We start from the raw sequence: 19,603 nt of genomic DNA on the forward strand, positions 1-19,603 counted from the left end.
TCGATCCGCTGTGTTTGTAGCTCTTGGTAAGGAGGTCATCAGTGACCGTACATTGGCAGCATCAGCAGCATTACTAACAACACTGTCCACTGAAGGCATTGTGTCTATGCCAATGCGTGCAATCAATTCATGGCACACAGTGCCCTGCATCCTGTGGCTATGGGTGAAGGATTTAGGATCAACCAGCACTTCAGCAGCTCTTCAATATATGGCAAGGAAGGTGGGACACTGAAAGCTGGCTTCGAGTGTCTCTAAAAAAAGGCATTAGAAGAGGCAGTCTCGTGGGAGGAGATCGACACGAAGCACTGAATGGCCTGTGTAACAATGAATATATATGTATGTATGTGTGTGTGTGTGTGTATGTGTATATATATATATATATATATATATATATATATATGTATATACATGTGTATATGTATATACATGTGTATATGTATGTATGTATATATATACCGTATTTTCCGGACTATAAGTCGCACTTTTTTACATGTTTTGGCAGGGGGGTGCGACCTATACTCCAGTGCGACTTATAAATGAAAAATATACGGTAGATTCTCAATTAATTACCGTAATAAAACAATTTTACGTGACAGAGTCGCTCTAAAGATTTAAAATGGCCGGAAATGCAATGCATCATGGGCACTGTAGTATGGCAGCCCGTCCTATAGGTCACGCTGGTCGTGATAACCAATCAGAGAACAGAACATTGGACGCGTATTCCTCACTTCACCCACACAATGATTGTGAAACAGCGTGAAAGCAGACGAACACGTGCTTATTCCGGGAGGGCTAACAAAACAGCTTCAACCCTTGGATATCAGTGTGAGCAGAGTTGATGCTCAGAGCTGTGTGGGAGCACTGGGTGAGCGACGGCGGAGGATTAGCATCTGCACTTGGAAGGAGCTGGCTTCGACACCACAGGGAGGTAATGAGCTGCGCAGGTAGGTGCTGCATGGTTCGGCTCGCAATGTGGTCCGCAAAATGCAAACATATCCATAGGTAAAATGCAAGGCTTGTGTGACTGTTCCTGCGACTTCTGACTACCATAGAAAAATAGAAATTTCAACACTACTGATAACTTAACAAGACAATGGAGAAGGCCAGAAAAAAATGCCACCAAAAAGAAAAGGATACTCTGCAGATTACAAGTTGCGACTGGTGAAATATGCATCCGAAAACGGTAATTGATCAGCAGAGAGAGAGTTTGGAGTTAGTGAGAAACTTGTGAGGGACTGGAGGAAAGCAGAGGTTACTCTAACCACCATGAAAAAAAAACAAAAAAAGCTAATCGCGGGCTAAAAGCTAGACGGCCACAGCTAGAGGAACGAGTCCGCACATGGGTGCTCGAACAATGTGCAGATATTATCATCATAATATCATAATATTATCATCTGAAATTTCATGTTAAGTTAACATACCTGTATGTCCATGCGACTTATACTCCAGTGCGACTTATCTATGGTTTTATTTTTCTTTATAATGATAAGGGGCTGGGCGACTTATACTCCCGGTGCGATATAGTCCTGGAAACTGTAAAAGCCTATAAATGAATTTCTGGAGCTATGCAAGCAGAAGGAGCTCTTTTTATCTGAAGACTTTGACAGAGTTTTTTTCCCACTGTCCTCACTGAGCTGCAGCCTGTCGGTGGGAGAGGGACGAGTGGGCAGTTCAGCACAAACAGCCTGGCTGGATTTTAGAAAACTACCTGAGAGCAGGGCAGAGTATAAAGCAGAGTATGACACTATGATGGCGGCGCCGTTGTTCCATTGTCTAGAGAGAACCCTGTGATAACATGTTTTCCGATTGTCCGCTGCGTGGAGAGTGGCGGGAAAAACCGAAGATGCTTTCTCACGAGGTGCGACACAAAACGTGATGTAAATAAGAAAACAAAAAGGCGGCATTCAGGTATTTTGGTTCCGAGCGATGAAAATAAAGAATTTGAATGTTTTTAAACCAAAAAATGCCACTTGTCCGGTTGGACAACAATTTGAGCATATTGCTGTCCGGTCACATTTTACACTTGTCCCGGACAATCGGACAAGCGTTAATGTCTATGGTAGCATTGACGTGGAGTCTGGGGGACTTCCAGAACTGTCTAGTCATACAATAGGCAGTCTTGTTGGCTCAAAATCTTTACCAGTTCTGTGTTGGGACAAATTGATGATAGTTCTTCTGGATTTGAAAAGGTGTCTTGCATAGTAGAGCAGCTTCTTTTTTTAAGAGCAATTTGTTGTTGTCGCAGCACGGTGGATTAGTGGTTAGCACTGTTGCTTCACAGCAAGAAGGTCATGGGATCGCTTCCCACCTGGGGCCTTTTTGTGTGGAGTTTTCGTGTTTCCCCCTTTGTTTTCATGGGTTCCCGCTGGGTGCTTTGGCTTCCTCCCACTTCCAGCAACATGCAGAATAGGTGAAGTGGAAACTTTAAACTGACCATGAATGCGTTTGTCTGTCTATATGTGGCCCTGCGATAGATTGGCGTCCTGCACCATATATACCCTACCTCCCACCCTGTGACTGCTGGGATAGGCTACAGCCCCCTGGTGACCCTTAATCAGAGTAACTGGTATTTTGAAAACCTGTCAGCTTTCCAGAAGCAGCTGGGCCGGGCATGCCCAGATTGCTCTGTCCTTGCTCTGTCCTCTGGTACATGTGAGGGGTTTTTAATGGAAATAATTGCAATGGGGCTGAACGTTTTGTCCGATGTGAGCGAAAATCTGGTGTATGCTGTGTTTATTACATGGAAAACCATAGAAATCCAGGGTGTATAAGAGAAGTGAAATGAAGCAATACTTCAAAAGAGTCAGACTCTGCAAATACACGCTTCCGATAGCAAGCCACAAATACGTAACAGACGTGATGGAGAGCAATTATAAATTGATGGAAATCTCCCAGATGCCTGTAGGCCTGTTATGTTACATGTACAACAGCAGTCATTGTTGATACACGTAAGCTCGCATCAATTAATTGTAATTCCCAAGCTTTGAACGCTGACCCTGCATGAAGATACACAGCTTTTGGTGCCTCCCAGTGCCTTCTGTCGTATAGTCACCCCACTGAATTTACAGAATTTTTCTGAACTAATGATGTCATAGCCCTGCCTCTCGAACCTCAGCTGCTTTAATGAATGACATGTTGTTAATAGTATGATTTAACAAACTTTTTTGTCTTGGTGGGTCATTAATAGAGATGACGAATGGCTGTGGTGAACACTGATCGTGAATAAATGGAGTGCTGTGACACTTTTAATTCCAGTTGTAATAGTGGTACTTGGAAAGCCAAATATTTTCTAAGGTGGTACTCATTGTAAAAAGATTGAGAAAACATTTGAAAATGCACCTGCATTGTTTTGCGTTTTGACTTTCAGTCAAATAAAAGGCTGTTTTTCCCAGTCATATATTTTATCATTGATATTTTCTTAAAAATAAGGTTGAAATCTTGTTCTTTTTTTATCCTTGTTTTTATTATAGCAAGCCTGTATTAGTGATTAAGTCTGAGCTGCATGTACAGAAATTAAATGTGAGAGGAATTCAGGTAAACATGATTATTCTGCTTACATTTGACAATGTACACAAATTAGCCATTACCCTCTAAAACTTTAAAGTGAGGGTAAAAATACCCTATAAATTCTGAAATGAAGCTAAAGTTGCCCTCTGTAGTAAAATTCCAAAGGTGACACTGATCTTGTCTGTCAGTTACATACGAACAATTTGATGATGCAAAGAATAAACTTAAACGATATCTATGAGGAGAACCAATATCTACTATATGTCTGTGCGGAGAACCAATATCTACTATATGTCAAAACCACAGCTCATGAAGACTACGTATTTTATTTGGGGGCACTGCCTATGAATAATGTCTGGAAACCATTTTAGCTCAGCATTTCCACGGGTGTACTTTTATTACCTTTCAATAAAGCATCTAAATATGACAGTGTTACTGCATTGACACATGTATAGCTCACAGTATTACCCTGTGCTTATATTACCATTTATTGAATCTGTAAAATATTATACTATAGTATAGTAATTCTTATTTTAAAATGTTATCAAAATAAAGTAGGTCTAGTGCATCATATGCTGCTTTAATACATTTGCCCTTGAGTCTTTGTTCTGCTGTTTTTGGATGAGCATCAAAGTAATTGATTTGGTTTTTTTGGGGGGGGGGTTTTTCTTTTCTTTTTTATGATTTTCAGATTCTGACAGCTCCTCTAAGTCCCAATGAGAGTTTCCTGCGATACTTGACCTTGCCACAGGATAATGATCTGGCCATTGACCTGAGGCAAACAGCTGTAGTGATCATGGCTCACCTGGACCGCTTGGCTTCTCCTTACAGCCCTCCACACTGTAATCCCCCACATCGCACAAGGTGGCAGCTGTTTTTGATACTTGTAGTTTTTGTGGCAGATTATTATTATACTCTAATCTTTTACCATATAAAATGATTTTGGAGTAACATTTTTGTATACAGTATGATATTAGCTTCCTGTAAGTTGTAGGTTACTGAGGTTGAAACTGATTTTGACACATAGATTTTCACTTTTTTTTAAGAAGTTACATGTCAGACGTGGAGACTCGTGGCTTTTGACATTTTACATTTAGTTGACAGGGAGCAAATTTATGAGAAACCTTGAATAGTACAACCCCAATTCCAATGAAGTTGGGACGTTGTATAAAATGTAAATAAAAACAGAATACGATTTGCAAACCCTCTTCAACCTATTTTCAATTGAATACACCACAAAGACAAGATATTAATGTTCAAACTGATAAACTTTATTGTTTTTGTGCAAATATTTGCTCATTTTGAAAATGGATGCGTGCAACACGTTTCAAAAAGCTGGGACAGTGATACGAGGGCTGTCAATAAAGTAACGGTCCTTTTTATTTTTTTCAAAAACTATATGGATTTCATTCATATGTTTTTACGTCAGACATGCTTGAACCCTCGTGCGCATGCGTGAGTTTTTCCACGCCTGTCGGTGACGTCATTCGCCTGTGAGCACTCCTTGTGGGAGGAGTCGTCCAGCCCCTCGTCGGAATTCAGTTGTCTGAGAAGTTGCTGAGAGACTGGCGCGTTGTTTGATCCAAATTTTTTCTAAACCTGTGAGACACATCGAAATGGACACGGTACGAAAAATTAAGCTGGTTTTCAGTGAAATTTTAACGGCTGATGAGAGATTTTGAGGTGATTCTGTCGCTTTAAGGACTTTTCACAGTGCGAGACGTCGCGCAGCGCTCTCAGGCGGCGTCATCAGCCTGTTCAAGCTGAAAACCTCCACATTTCAGGCTCTATTGATCCAGGACGTCGTGAGAGAACAGAGAAGTTTCAGAAGAAGTCGGTTTCAGCATTTTATCCGGATATTCCACTGTTAAAGGAGATTTTTTTAATGAAAGACGTGCGGACGGATCCGCGCATCGGGACGCAGCCGGCGCGGTGCGGCGGCACAGAAAAAACACCTCCGTGTTGATAACCATTTGTAAAATCCAGGCGGCTTTTGATGGCTTTCAGTGGAGTGAGTATATGAGAAATTGTTTAACAGGCAGGACATGTTCCAACTTGTCCTTAAGGCTTTCAACAGAGGTGTTTTTCCTGTGGCGGAGCGTCGTGGCGGCTGCGTCCCGACGCGCGGACCCGTCCGCACGTCTTTCATTAAAAAAATCTCCTTTAACAGTGGAATATCCGGATAAAATGCTGAAACTGACTTCTTCTGAAACTTCTCTGTTCTCTCACGACTGTCCTGGATCAATAGAGCCTGAAATGTGGAGGTTTTCAGCTTGAACAGGCTGATGACGCCGCCTGAGAGCGCTGCGCGACGTCTCGCACCGGTGAAAAGTCCTTAAAGCGACAGTCTCACCCTCAAAATCTCTCATCAGCCGTTAAAATTTTCACTGAAAACCAGCTAATTTTTCGAACCGTGTCCACTTCGATGTGTCTCACAGGTTTAGAAAAAATTTTTATCAAACAACGCGCCAGTCTCTCAGCAACTTCTCAGACAAAAGAATTCCGACGAGGGGCTGGACGACTCCTCCCACAAGGAGTGCTCACAGGCGAATGACGTCACCGACAGGTGTGGAAAACTCACGCATGCGCACGAGGGTTCAAGCATGTCTGACGTAAAAACATCTGAATGAAATCCATATAGTTTTTGGAAAAAATAAAAAGGACCGTTACTTTATTGACAGCCCTCGTATGTTTACCACTGTGTTACAGCACCTTTCCTTCTAACAACACTCAATAAGCGTTTGGGAACTGAGGACACTAATTGTTGAAGCTTTGTCCGTGGAATTCTTTACCACTCTTGCTTGATGTACAACTTCAGTTGTTCAACAGTCCAGGGTGTCCGTTGTTGTATTTTGCGCTTCATAATGCACTCCACATTTTCAATGGGTGACAGATCTGGACTTGGACAGGCCAGTCTGGTACATGCACTCTTTTACTATGAAGCCATGCTGTTGTAACACGTGCAGAATGTGTCTTGGCATTGTCTTGCTGAAATAAGCAGGGACGTCCCTGAAAAAGATGTTGCTTGGATGGCAGCATGTGTTGCTCCAAAACCTGGATGTACCTTTCAGCATTGATGGTGCCATCACAGATGTGTAAGTTGCCCATGCCATGGGCACTAACACACACCCCCATACCATCACAGATGCTGGCTTTTGAACTTTGCACTGGTAACAATCTGGATGGCCTTTTCTCTTTTGTCTGGAGGACACGACGTCCATGATTTCCAAAAACAATTTGAAACATGGACTCATCAGACCACAGCACACTTTTGCACTTTGCATCTGTCCATTTCAAATGAGCTCAGGCCCAGAGAAGGCGGCGGCGTTTCTGGATGTTGTTGATGTATGGCTTTCACTTTGCATGGTAGAGTTTTAACTTGCACTTGTAGATGTAGGGACAAACTGTGTTAACTGACAATGGTTTTCTGAAGTGAGAAAACCTGAGCCCATGCAGTAAGATCCTTTACACAATGATGTCAGTTTTTAATGCAGTGCTGCCTGAGGGATTGAAGGTCACAGGCATTAAATGTTGGTTTTCGGCCTTGCCGCTTACGTGTAGAAAATTCTCCAGATTCTCTGAATCTTCTGATTATATTATAGACTGTAGATGATGGAATCCCTAAATTCCTTGCAATTGAACATTGAGAAACATTGTTCTTAAACTGTTGGACTTTTTTTGTTTTTGTTTTTGTTTTTTTCACGCAGTTGTTCACAAAGTGGTTATCCTCGCCCCAACTTTGCTTGTGAACGGCTGAGCCTTTTGGAGATGCTCCTTTTATACCCATTCATGGCACTCAACCTGTTTCCAGTTAGGTATTCTTTAAGCATTCATCAACTTTCCTAGTCTTTTGTTGCCCCGTCTCAACTTTTTGAAATGTGTTGCAGGCATCCATTTCAAAATGAGCAAATATCTGCACAAAAACAATAAGGTTTATCAGTTTGAACATTAAATATCTTGTCTTTGTGGTGTATTCAATTGAATATAGGTTGAAGAGGATTTGCAAATCATTGCATTCTGTTTTTATTTACATTTTACACAACGTCCCAACTTCATTGGAATTGGGGTTGTAGTTATTCACTTGTAAAGACTGTCAAAGGACACAGATTTTACAAGGCAGTTTCTTTATCACTGGCTAGTTCTACTGTGAGGCACAACTGCAGCAAAGAGATAATTGGCATCTCCTTTTTTTGGTCTTTGTGTTCCAGGGAACCATGCAGGAGGTGATTGCTTGGGGCTTACTGGGCTGGAAAAGTTACGCCAATGTCAATGCACCCATTCAGTGTAAAGCTATGTCCAGCCTCGGAGTCACACAAATTGCTTGTTCAGAAAAGGGTTTCCTCATCCTGTCGAGCAGTGGTGCTGTCTACACTCAGAACTACAAGAGCACAACTCTGGTCAGTTCTGTTCTGGATTTGTTTTCTCTTTATTTATAAATCCCTCAGAGTAAACTGACTTTTTTCAGGTAAAAATGAGAAAAAAAAAATTATAGTTCTTTCATTCTCTTGTTTGCAGTAGATTGACTCACTGAATTATTTTGTTGCAGGCTCCGACCTTAGTCTATGGCCTGAGCTCCAGAAAGATTGTAAAGCTAGCAGCTCATCCTGATGGGCAGCATTACTTGGCCCTGTCATCCAATGGTGAGGTGTTCTCCTGGGGCTGCGGCGATGGTGGCCGGCTTGGACATGGAGACACCACGTAAATAATTACAGATATTTGGTGTCCTAAGTGACCGCCTCACTTTTGTATTTCCACCAAATTATACAGTGCATCTGGAAAGTATTCATAGCACTTCACTTGTTCCACATTTTAGGTTACAGCCTTATTCCAAAATGGATGATATTCATTCTACAAAATTCTACACACAATATCCCATAATGACAGTGTGAAAAAGGCTTTTATTACCTCCGCCAGGAGGTTATGTTTTCGGTCGAGTCTGTCTGTCTGTCTGTCAGCAGGATAACTCAAAAAGTTTTGAACGGATGTTGATGAAATTTTGTGGAGTGGTTGGAAATGACAAGAGGAACAAGTGATTAAATTTTAGTGGTGATCCGGATCCAGGAATTTTTTAAAGGATTCTTCACCATTGTGGGATAGGGGGAATTTTGACATTCTAGTTTCTAACTCCACAATAACAAGGCAGAAAGGCTTGAAAAAAAATTAGGGTGTAACATAGTCAAATGTTCTATCAAACAACAAAGTTTGATGATGATCGGATCCGGATTCCGGATCTGGTGATCCAGAATATGGAAAAATATAGGGAAGATAGAAAATGTGTCAGTGTGAGGTGACAAATGAAGCTAGAGATGTACAACTAACACCAAATTGTAGCTGAATCTGTACTGATTCAGTAAGGTGTCATCAGATTTGATGTAGCTTCAAATGTTATGGAGCTAGATCCAGAAGAAAACCGCCATTACCGAAAAATCGTTTTTATACAATAACTTTTGAACTAATAAAGACATAAAAGTGATTCCAAGTTCTAGTGCTATGTTTTCATGGTCAAGGATGTCAAATATAAAGGAAAGAAAAGTGTATGTATCATAGTTCTGGTTGTAACACTGAATTGTTGAATAGATCACTGTGCCAAGGAGGGAATCTCTTTAGGGTCAGTGACCCTTTGGCCTTGTGTAGCACATGCAACACTTAAAAAATAGTTTTATTTCAGAATTTACTGTTATTTATTTAGTGTTTCATAAATGTTAAAAAATTTATATATTTGCAGTTTAGATGAATAATTGAATTTTGTCTCTTATTTGTTTTTGTCTATATGCACATGCAATATCAATATCAGTGCTCAGATGACAGTAGCTTCTGGGAAAGGTGCAAGTTGCAATAAACTGTGATGCCAAGCGCTAAGGATACATGCTATCCAGTCACAGCAGATTAAACTTTTTTTTTTACTAGCAATCCTCATTGTTAGACTTTTTTAGGTTCAATGATTCCACGGCGTGTAGATGTTATGGCGTCAGTGACCCCATGGCCTTGGCGATTTGCACTCTCCGAATGCTTCTAGTGTATTTTATTTTTGCAAATGTATTAAAGATAAAAAAAAAACAGAATCATATGTACTTAAGTATTCACAGCCTTTGCCATGAAGCTCAAAATTGAGCTGAGGTGCATCCTGTTTCCACTGATCATCCTTGAGATCAGTGAAAACAGCTTAACTGGAGTCCACCTGGTGTAAATTCAATTGATTGGACATGATTTGGAAAGACACACACCTGTCTACATATAAGGTCCCACAGTTGACAGCGCATGTCAGAGCACAAACCAAACATGAAGTCAAAGGAATTGTCTGTAGACCTCTGAGACAGGATTGTTTTGAGGTACAAATCTGGGGAAAGGTACAGAAACATTTCTGCTGCTTTGAAGGTCTCAATGACCACAGTGGCCTCCATCATGCATAAATGGAAGATGTTTGGATCCACCAGGACTCTTCCTAAAGCTGGCCACATGTCTAAACTGAGCGATTGGGGGAGAAAGGGCTTTGTCACGGAGGTGACCAAGAACCCCATTTTCACTCTTTCAGAGCTCCAGCATTCCTCTGTGTGGGGAGAGGAGAACCTTTCAGGAGGACAACCATCTTGACAGCAATCCACAAATTAGGCCTGTATGGTAGAGTGGCCAAACAGAAGCCACTCCTTAGTAAAAGGCAGATGGCAGTCTGCCTGGAATTTGCTGAAAGGCAGCTGAAGGACTCTCAAACTATGAGAAACAAAATTCACTAGCCATCCAGGCACCATCCCTACAGTAAAGCATGGTGGTACTACATTGCTGCATTCTTTCCCTGAATGACTTATAGTTATAGAATGACCTGACTAGTCTCCCAGTTCCTGATGCTGAAAAACATCCCCACAGCATGATGCTGCCACCACCATGCTTCACTGTAGGGATGGTGCCTGGTTTCCTCCAAACATGATGCCTGGCATTCACACCAAAGACTTCAATTTTTTTCTTATCAGACCAGAGAATTTTGTTTGTCATGGTCTGAGAGTCCTTCAGGTGTCTTTTGGCAAACTGCAGGTGGGCTACCATGTGCCTTTTAATAAGGAGTGGCTTCTGTCTGGCCACTCTACTATACAGGCCTGACTGGTGGATTGCTGCAGAGATGGTTGTCCTTCTGGAAGGTTCTCCTCTCTCCACAGAGTAATGCTGGAGCTCTGACAGTGACCATTGGGTTCTTGGTCACCTCCCTGACTAAGGCCCTTTCCCTCCGATCACTCAGTTTAGACATGCAGCCAGTTATAGAAAGAGTACTGGTGGAGCCAAACGTCTTACAGTTACAGATGATGGAGGCCACTGTCCTCATTGTAACCTTCAAAGCAGCAGAAATGTTTCTGTACCTTTCCCCAGATTTGTGCCTTGAGAAAATCCTGTCTCTGAGGTCTACAGACAGTTCCTTTGACTTCATGCTTGGTTTGTATTCTGACATGCACTGTCAACTGTGAGACCTTATATGTAGACAGGATTGTGTCTTTACAAATCATGTCCAATCAACTGAATTTACCCCAGGTGGACTCCAATTAAGCTGTAGAAACATCTCAAGGATGATCAGTGGAAACAGGATGCACCTGAGCTCAATTTTAAGCTTTATGGCAAAGGCTGGGAATACTTATGTACATGTGATTTCTTTTTTTTATTATTTTTAATATATTTTGAGGGAAAATAGTTTTTTTCCATTTAGGAATAAGGCTGTAACATAACAAAATGTGGAAAAAATGAAGCGGCGTGAATTTGTTCTGGATGCACTGTATACATGTGACTTGTTTATATATATATATATATATATATATATATATATATATATATATATATATATATATATATATATATATATATATATATATATAAAATAAATTTGCAAAAAAGATTTTTTTCATGTTTTCATTATTTGGTGTTGAGTAGAATTCTGAGGGGGAAAAAAGAGAATTTAGAAATCATCATATACATCAGAAATTGTGGAAAAAATGAATCGCTGTGAATACTTTCCGGATTCACTGTATAAAGGAAAACATTTTTTACATGGAAATTTATTTGCTGCTAAATTGAAAGCACCTTTAACAATTCACATTCTCAGTTTTATCATTAAAGCTTAGATTTTGAGTGTTTAAGGCACAAAGTAAAATGCAGTAAATGTTGATGTTATTTGTCAACCAAATTTTATCGACTGGAAAAAAAATACAGCAGCTTTAGGTTCCATGCAAATAAAGGCTTGCTCTTCATTGTGAATCTCAGGATTCCCTCACAAAAATTTTTCTCCATATTCTTTAAACATTTTCCAATGCCATTGTTTTAATTTCTCCTTTATTTCAGATACATAGAAGAGCCAACTATGATTGCAGCCTTCAATGGTAAGCAGACAGGAAGACACGTGGTCCACATTGCTTGCGGGAGCACATACAGTGCTGCTATTACTGCTGATGGTGAGCTCTATACTTGGGGCAGAGGGAACTATGGACGCCTGGGTCACGGTGAGTGACGTGTGCACTGAAAGATAAGATAGTCTCCTCTTGAATAGCTGTATTTTTTTCTTTCTGTTTTTCACTAAAAACGTTTCTTCCAAATGTGTTTTCAGGCTCAAGTGAGGACCAAACTACACCCATGCTGGTGACAGCACTGAAAGGTCTAAAGGTGGTGGATGTTGCATGTGGAAGCGGTGACGCTCAGACACTTGCTGTGACTGAAAATGGTAAGAACAGTCTCCTTTGTGACTATTCTGACCTTAAGCACCTTTTGCTTCACCACGGACAACTTTTGTTTGGTGGTTCTTCAGGTCAGGTGTGGTCCTGGGGTGATGGAGACTATGGAAAACTGGGCAGAGGAGGAAGTGATGGCTGCAAGACGCCAAAACTGGTGGAGAAACTGCAGGACCTGGACATAGTTAAAGTTTGCTGCGGCAGTCAGTTTTCAGTGGCCCTCACCAAAGATGGCCAAGTGTACACATGGGGAAAGGGAGACAACCAACGGCTCGGTCATGGCACTGATGAGCATGTGCGCTACCCCAAATTACTCGACAGTCTACAGGGTACGTCAACATGGGAGGTTGGGGAAGTCAGCCTTCGGGAATGTAGAAATCTGATCTCTGTGTCCTGCAATGTTCTGTAGGAAAAAAAGTTGTGAATGTTGCCGTGGGCTCTACACATTGCCAGGCTCTGACTGAGGATGGAGAGGTTCACAGTTGGGGTAGTAATGATAAGCTGCAGCACTTTGATACATTATTTTCCATTAAGAATCAACCTAAAGCCCTCCCAGGGCTGAATTCCAAACACATAGTGGGGATCTCCTGTGGCCCAGGACAGGTAACATCCATCACTACTGAATTCTGTGTAAATGATGACACTGACCAGAAAAGGATGACATGTATGTATCTATTTGTTTATTTATTTTTCCAGAGCTTTGCGTGGTCCTCATGCTCAGAGTGGTCTGTTGGGCTGCGTTTGCCCTTTGTGGTGGATGTGTGCCCAATGACCTTTGAGCAGTTGGACCTGCTGCTGCGACAGGTGAGCGAGGGCATGGATGGCAGCTCTGACTGGCCTCCCTCACAGGAGAAGGAGTGCATGGTGGTTGCCACACTCAACCTACTCAGGCTGCAGGTAGGGGACAGTGTGTCAGTGTTTCAGTGCAGATATCTTATGTGTGTATTTCTTCACTCAACTTGTAGTTGAACATGGTACAGCTTCCAAAATCCAATCTGAGCGTTTAGACCAAAATAGGTTTGCAAAAATGAGATTTGAATCACATTCAAATCATGTACGAATCAAGCTTGAAGCAGATTTTGGGTTGAAAAACTGATTTAATGCAATTTTTAACTGTTTACTCTTGCAGCATGGGATCAGATTCAAACTGTATATGTGTATAAATTGGATTTTTACTGGCAGTCCGAACAAAGCCTTGTATGTGTCTTCAGCTCCATGCAGCCATCAGTAACCAAGTGGATCCAGAGGATCTGGGCTTGGGTCTTGGTAGTGCACTGCTTAACAACCTAAAACAAGCAGTGGTTCTGCTAGCTAGCAATGCCGGGGTGCTCAATACTGTGCAGGCAGCAGCCCAAGCTGTTCTGCAAAGTGGCTGGTCAGTGCTGTTGCCCACAGCTGAGGAAAGGGCAAGAGCATTATCATCACTGCTGCCTAATGCCGGTGAGTGGGAACCAGAACACTTAATGTTGATTGAGCTTAATAATGAATGTGTGACTATACCCTGAAAAAGACAAATTGGGGAAAACTGCTTTAATTTTTCTTCCAGCATCTGGAAATGAGATGAGTGTGAGTCCTGGACGTCGGTTCATGATAGACTTGTTGGTGAGCAGCCTGATGGCTGATGGGGGGTTGGAGTCTGCCTTGAAAGCAGCCATCACTGCTGAGATACAGGTCAGTGTGTTTAAAGTCATCATTGTGCATTTCTACCTCAATGCAGTGTCTATTTGTGAAATAGTGTCACATCACCCTTGTTTTCAAATGCCAACAGTTTCAGCATCTGTGATCGACTGGTCTAATTTTCTGTATAACATTACAAATTCCACTCAACTCATCTAGTGCACCAATGTCCAAAAATCACAACGTCTTACTCAGTAAAAAAAGTTTGGGGGAGCTGCTCTTTTTTCCAATTTTGTTTTTTCACCCCCCCCCATGTACAATGACAATAAAGGCTAAATGATCTATTCTTTCCCATGGCCAGGTGGATGGGGATGAGGAGTCCTTAGGTAGATAACGTTTTTTTTTTTTTTTTATAATGGAACAAATAAAAATATTTGGTTTTAGTCCTTGATCATTTTTGTTGTGTTTCTTTGTGGAAGCAGTGAGACTGTATAATTGAATAATTGTATAACTGAAGCTCTGCAAGTGGTCAACACCATGCTCAGTTTATTTCAGTTTGTGGTTAACAAATAAATAAGTGGCGGCCTATGTGATGTTATACTTGTATGATATTGGACATCACTGGTTCACATACCCTGTATCCACCTGCATATATTGAAATAATCTTTCCCACTGTGAAAGATCATCATCCTTTGTCACTGTTTGTCAGGACATTGAGGCCAAGAAGGAGGCGCAGAAAGAGAAGGAGATAGATGAGCAGGAGGCAAATGCCTCTTCCATGCACCGTTGTCGTGCCATGCTGGACAAAGATCTCATCAATACAGGAATCTATGAGTCAGCAGGAAAACAAAGCTTGCCTCTGGTGCAGCTTGTACAGCAGCTGTTAAGGTTTGCCTTACTGATGCCGCGTCATTTATGCCACAACACAAAGTAACCCCTTTGCTGTTGTTCATGATTAGCTTGTAGATAATTTACAGTTCATGTGCCTATAGGAATATTGCATCCCAGACCATTGCCAGGTTGAAGGATGTTGCTCGACGTATCTCCAGTTATCTCGAGGCAGAACATGTCAGCAAAGAACGCTCTGCATCGCTGGACCTACTGCTACGCTTCCAGAGGCTGTTGGTTAGCAAGCTGTACCTGGGTGTGAATGGCATAGAAAATGCCAGTGGATACAGTGAGTCATACATTTTAACTCATTGTGTTTTTCAGTTGTGACAGATTTGATAATTGGGTCTAGGTTGGCAGTGTTGTTTGCTTCTACTTTTGCAGACCCTGAACTCCTGGGTGTTGGCTCCCTGTTAAAAAAGTACATTGCCCTACTCTGCACTCACATTGGAGACATTCTCCCAGTTGCAACAAGTATTGCATGTACTGGCTGCCGTCACTTTGCTGAAGTCTCCCGTGTTATTGAAGGAGACCTAACTGGTAATTTTCTGTGAAATCTGCTGAATGTGTTTCATAACACGGTGTTGTTAGTTGTATGTTAACAGGGGATGTTAGACATGACCTATTGTCATTTTATTTTCTTTTGTAGGTGTGCTCCTCCCTGAGCTGGTGTTGTCCATTGTCCTCCTCATCACCATTGATGCAGGTTTGATGCAGGAGACTGGTTCTATTCCCCTCCTGGCTGGACTCCTGGAGCACCTGGACCGATTCAACCACCTGGCCCCTGGACATGAGAGAGATGATAACGAAGACCTGGCATGGCCAGGAATTATGGGTATAATACCAGCCATTCAACTCCAAATCAGATAAAGTTGGGACAGTATGGAAAATGCAACACACACACACTGCATTTTAAATACATATTAATTTCCGTATTTAAGGTCTGCACCACATTCTAACAAAAGTTGGGATGGGGGAAATTTATATTTAATATAACGGTTATATCATCGCTTTGCAGACAGTTGTCTTGAGACAAGTCACGGGATGGATACATAAACATTTTCAAGTCACTTAATAGCATCCCAACTTTTTCTGATTTGAGCTTGTAATGGTAAAAGAAGATTAGTGATCAGCTACACCATCAATATTGTTTGAATGTAACAATCTTGTGCTGTTATGACAGGGTCCTTCTTCACAGGCCAAAATTCTAAGAACAATGAAGAGGTGTCCCTCATCCGCAAGGCAGACCTAGAGAATCACAACAAAGATGGTGGATTCTGGACAGTCATTGATGGAAGGGTGTATGACATCAAAGACTTCCAGGCGCAGTCACAGTCTCTAAGTGGCAACAGTGTTCTAGGTCAGGATGAATAGATCAGTGGATGATTTATTGTATCTGCCTAATATTCCAGTAACATTGAATTGATTTGTGCATTTTTATACATGATTGAATATTTTGAGTGGAGTGGTTGGCACACAAGTAATTGTGAGTGCAAACTATTTTCATGAACTGAATGTTCCATTCAACAAGGCAAGCATAGTTAGAAAACTGTATCATGTAAGACCCACTTGTTTGGCTAGAATATAAAATAAATAAATATAAATGTTTTAAAAAGTTAAGAGTGAGTCATTTTAATGTCATAAAGAAAATGCTGTTGTGAGCTAAATGTGATGAGTCTGATAACATGTACTTTCCATTTGTGTTTGAATGTCTTTACTTTGGTTGTGATATTAGATTAGTTGTTTGTGATTAACATCAGAAAAAACCCTGATGAGAAAATCCTCATTTTCATTGTGTTCCTGTTGGTGTAATATTTTTTATGCAGCCCAGTTTGCTGGAGAGGATCCTGTGGTTGCTTTGGAAGCTGCACTGCAGTTTGAGGACACCAGGGAGTCCATGCAGGCCTTCTGTGTCGGCCAGTATATGGAGGTACTGCTCATCACAACATAAATTTATCTCAGTATAGTTTTCAAATGTTGAATCATCCAGAGGACATAATCTTTTTATTATTATTATCTGCAGCCTAATCAGGAGACGGTCACCACTCCGGACCTCAGCAGTCTGTCCTCCCCTCTTATTGATACAGAAAGGAACCTGGGGCTTCTGCTCGGACTCCATGCCTCCTACTTAGGCAAAAGCACCCCCTTGTGCCCTATGGAGATTGAATGTGCCAGTGGGTTCAAAAGATTGAATAACCTTATTTGAGATCTAACATTTAGTATTTTTAAAAATCTTCATTTTGATTGGTTCCAAATTTAACAACTATATTTTATCTTTTAATCTGTGTGCAGAATGGCTCCAGTCCTCCATATTTTCTGGTGGCCTTCAGACCAGTCAGATTCATTATAACTACAATGAAGAGAAGGATGAAGACCACTGCAGCTCTTTGGGTACAACCACTCCAGATAAGGTCAAACTCTACTCCCGTAGGATAACTCTCAGTGACCATGCACAGCCATTCCTGCAGGCCATTGCTGACAACAACACTCAGGACCACACTGTGAAGGTACGAGCCTGACTGTGAATTGATGAGATATACAAATAAATTACACATTGGCAGCAGTAATTCATTTTTACAGAACATGTTTGAGTACCTTCACTGTATGCTATTATTGGTCTGTGCTAAGTGCCAAACTTTAAAGCTCCACTTTATTGTGATCACTGACAGTTTGCTACTCCGATAATGAGCTGATTTGTGAATGGATACATTTTAAATCGCAGTATTGTTCTGGCCTCATTTTTCAAATACACAAGTAAGTTCAAAAGTAAAATAAAATGTTTAGCAGCCGTTAACAACCTTAGGAATTCTGCAACCCACTGTTCTGAGTCTCAACCAAACCTTGAATTGCAATTTTGATCAATACATTAAACTCTGAAGTATTCCTGTCTGTCTGTCTACAGTTGTGCTCAAACGTTTACATACCCTGGCAGAATTTTAGCTTTTTTTGGCCATTTTTAAGAGAATATGAATGACAACACAAAACTTTTTTTTTCACTCATGCTTAGTGGTTGGGTGAAGCCATTTATTGTCAAACAACTGTGTTTCCTCTTTTTAAATCAAAATGACAAGACAACTACCCAAATGAACCTGATCAGTGAACACCTGGCGCCGGGCTATGGTCAGGGTTGGCATTTGCCTGCCAAGCTCTCATGACCTGTAGGCAAAAGCCTGGAGTGAAGTATCACTCCAGGCTCTGTGTGGCAGTGTCAGCACCATTATCCTGGAGAGACCGTGAAAGTGCGAGGGCAAGGTGAGACAGAGAGTTCCCCAGACGACCAATTCGATCCGCTGTGTTGTAGCTCTTGGTAAGGAGGTCATCAGTGACCGTACATTGGGCAGCATCAGCAGGCATTACTAACAACACTGTCCACTGAAGGCATGTGGTCTATGCCATGCTGTGGTGCATCAATTCATTGCACACAGTGCCCTGCCATCCTGTGGCATATGGGTGAAGGATTTAGGATCAGACCAGCACTTCAGCAGCTCTTCAATATATGGCAAGGAAGGTGGGACACTGAAAGCTGGCTTTCGAGTGTCTCTAAAAAAGGCATTAGAAGAGGCAGTCTCGTGGGAGGAGAATCGACACGAAGCACTGAATGGCCTGTGTAACAATGAATATATATATGTATGTATGTGTGTGTGTGTGTGTGTATATATATATATATATATATATATATATATATATATATATGTATATACATGTGTATATGTATATACATGTGTATATGTATGTATGTATATATATACCGTATTTTCCGGACTATAAGTCGCACTTTTTTACATGTTTTGGCAGGGGGTGCGACCTATACTCCAGTGCGACTTATAAATGAAAAATATACCGGTAGATTCTCAATTAATTTACCGTAATAAAACAATTTTACGTGACAGAGTCGCTCTAAGATTTAAAATGGCCGGAAATGCAATGCATCATGGGCACTGTAGTATGGCAGCCGTCCTATAGGTCACGCTGGTCGTGATAACCAATCAGAGAACAGAACATTGGACGCGTATTCCTCACTTCACCCACACAATGATTGTGAAACAGCGTGAAGCAGACGAACACGGTGCTTATTCCGGGAGGGCTAACAAAACAGCTTCAACCCTTGGATATCAGTGTGAGCAGAGTTGATGCTCAGAGCTGTGTGGGAGCACTGGGTGAGCGACGGCGGAGGATTAGCATCTGCACTTGGAAGGAGCTGGCTTCGACACCACAGGGAGGTAATGAGCTGCGCAGGTAGGTGCTGCATGGTTCGGCTCGCAATGTGGTCCGCAAAATGCAAACATATCCATAGGTAAAATGCAAGGCTTGTGTGACTGTTCCTGCGACTTCTGACTACCATAGAAAAATAGAAATTTCAACACTACTGATAACTTAACAAGACAATGGAGAAGGCCAGAAAAAAATGCCACCAAAAAGAAAAGGATACTCTGCAGATTACAAGTTGCGACTGGTGAAATATGCATCCGAAAACGGTAATTGATCAGCAGAGAGAGAGTTTGGAGTGAGTGAGAAACTTGTGAGGGACTGGAGGAAAGCAGAGGTTACTCTAACCACCATGAAAAAAAAACAAAAAAAGCTAATCGCGGGCTAAAAGCTAGACGGCCACAGCTAGAGGAACGAGTCCGCACATGGGTGCTCGAACAATGTGCAGATATTATCATCATAATATCATAATATTATCATCTGAAATTTCATGTTAAGTTAACATACCTGTATGTCCATGCGACTTATACTCCAGTGCGACTTATCTATGGTTTATTTTTCTTTATAATGGATAAAGTGGCTGGTGCGACTTATACTCCGGTGCGACTTATAGTCCGGAAAATACGGTATATGTGTATATATATATATATATATATGTATATATATATGTATGTATGTATGTATTA

At 41.4% G+C, this 19,603-nt stretch overlaps 1 protein-coding gene across 1 annotated transcript in view; it reads left to right on the forward strand.

The window, feature by feature from the left end:
- Window positions 1-19,603, forward strand: part of LOC117518171 (E3 ubiquitin-protein ligase HERC2-like) — a 248,382-nt gene that overhangs the window by 55,875 nt on the left and 172,904 nt on the right. The window contains exons 15-27 of the mRNA XM_034179230.1: window positions 12,284-12,535; window positions 12,616-12,809; window positions 12,903-13,103; window positions 13,418-13,646; window positions 13,753-13,877; window positions 14,533-14,711; window positions 14,816-15,000; window positions 15,096-15,251; window positions 15,361-15,546; window positions 15,895-16,071; window positions 16,538-16,641; window positions 16,735-16,885; window positions 17,004-17,218. Of these exons, the coding sequence (XP_034035121.1) occupies window positions 12,284-12,535; window positions 12,616-12,809; window positions 12,903-13,103; window positions 13,418-13,646; window positions 13,753-13,877; window positions 14,533-14,711; window positions 14,816-15,000; window positions 15,096-15,251; window positions 15,361-15,546; window positions 15,895-16,071; window positions 16,538-16,641; window positions 16,735-16,885; window positions 17,004-17,218 (2,354 nt within the window). The remainder of the gene's footprint in view (window positions 1-12,283; window positions 12,536-12,615; window positions 12,810-12,902; window positions 13,104-13,417; window positions 13,647-13,752; window positions 13,878-14,532; window positions 14,712-14,815; window positions 15,001-15,095; window positions 15,252-15,360; window positions 15,547-15,894; window positions 16,072-16,537; window positions 16,642-16,734; window positions 16,886-17,003; window positions 17,219-19,603) is intronic.

This window comes from Thalassophryne amazonica, chromosome 10 (assembly GCF_902500255.1).
Source record: "Thalassophryne amazonica chromosome 10, fThaAma1.1, whole genome shotgun sequence".
Lineage (NCBI taxonomy): Eukaryota > Metazoa > Chordata > Actinopteri > Batrachoidiformes > Batrachoididae > Thalassophryne > Thalassophryne amazonica.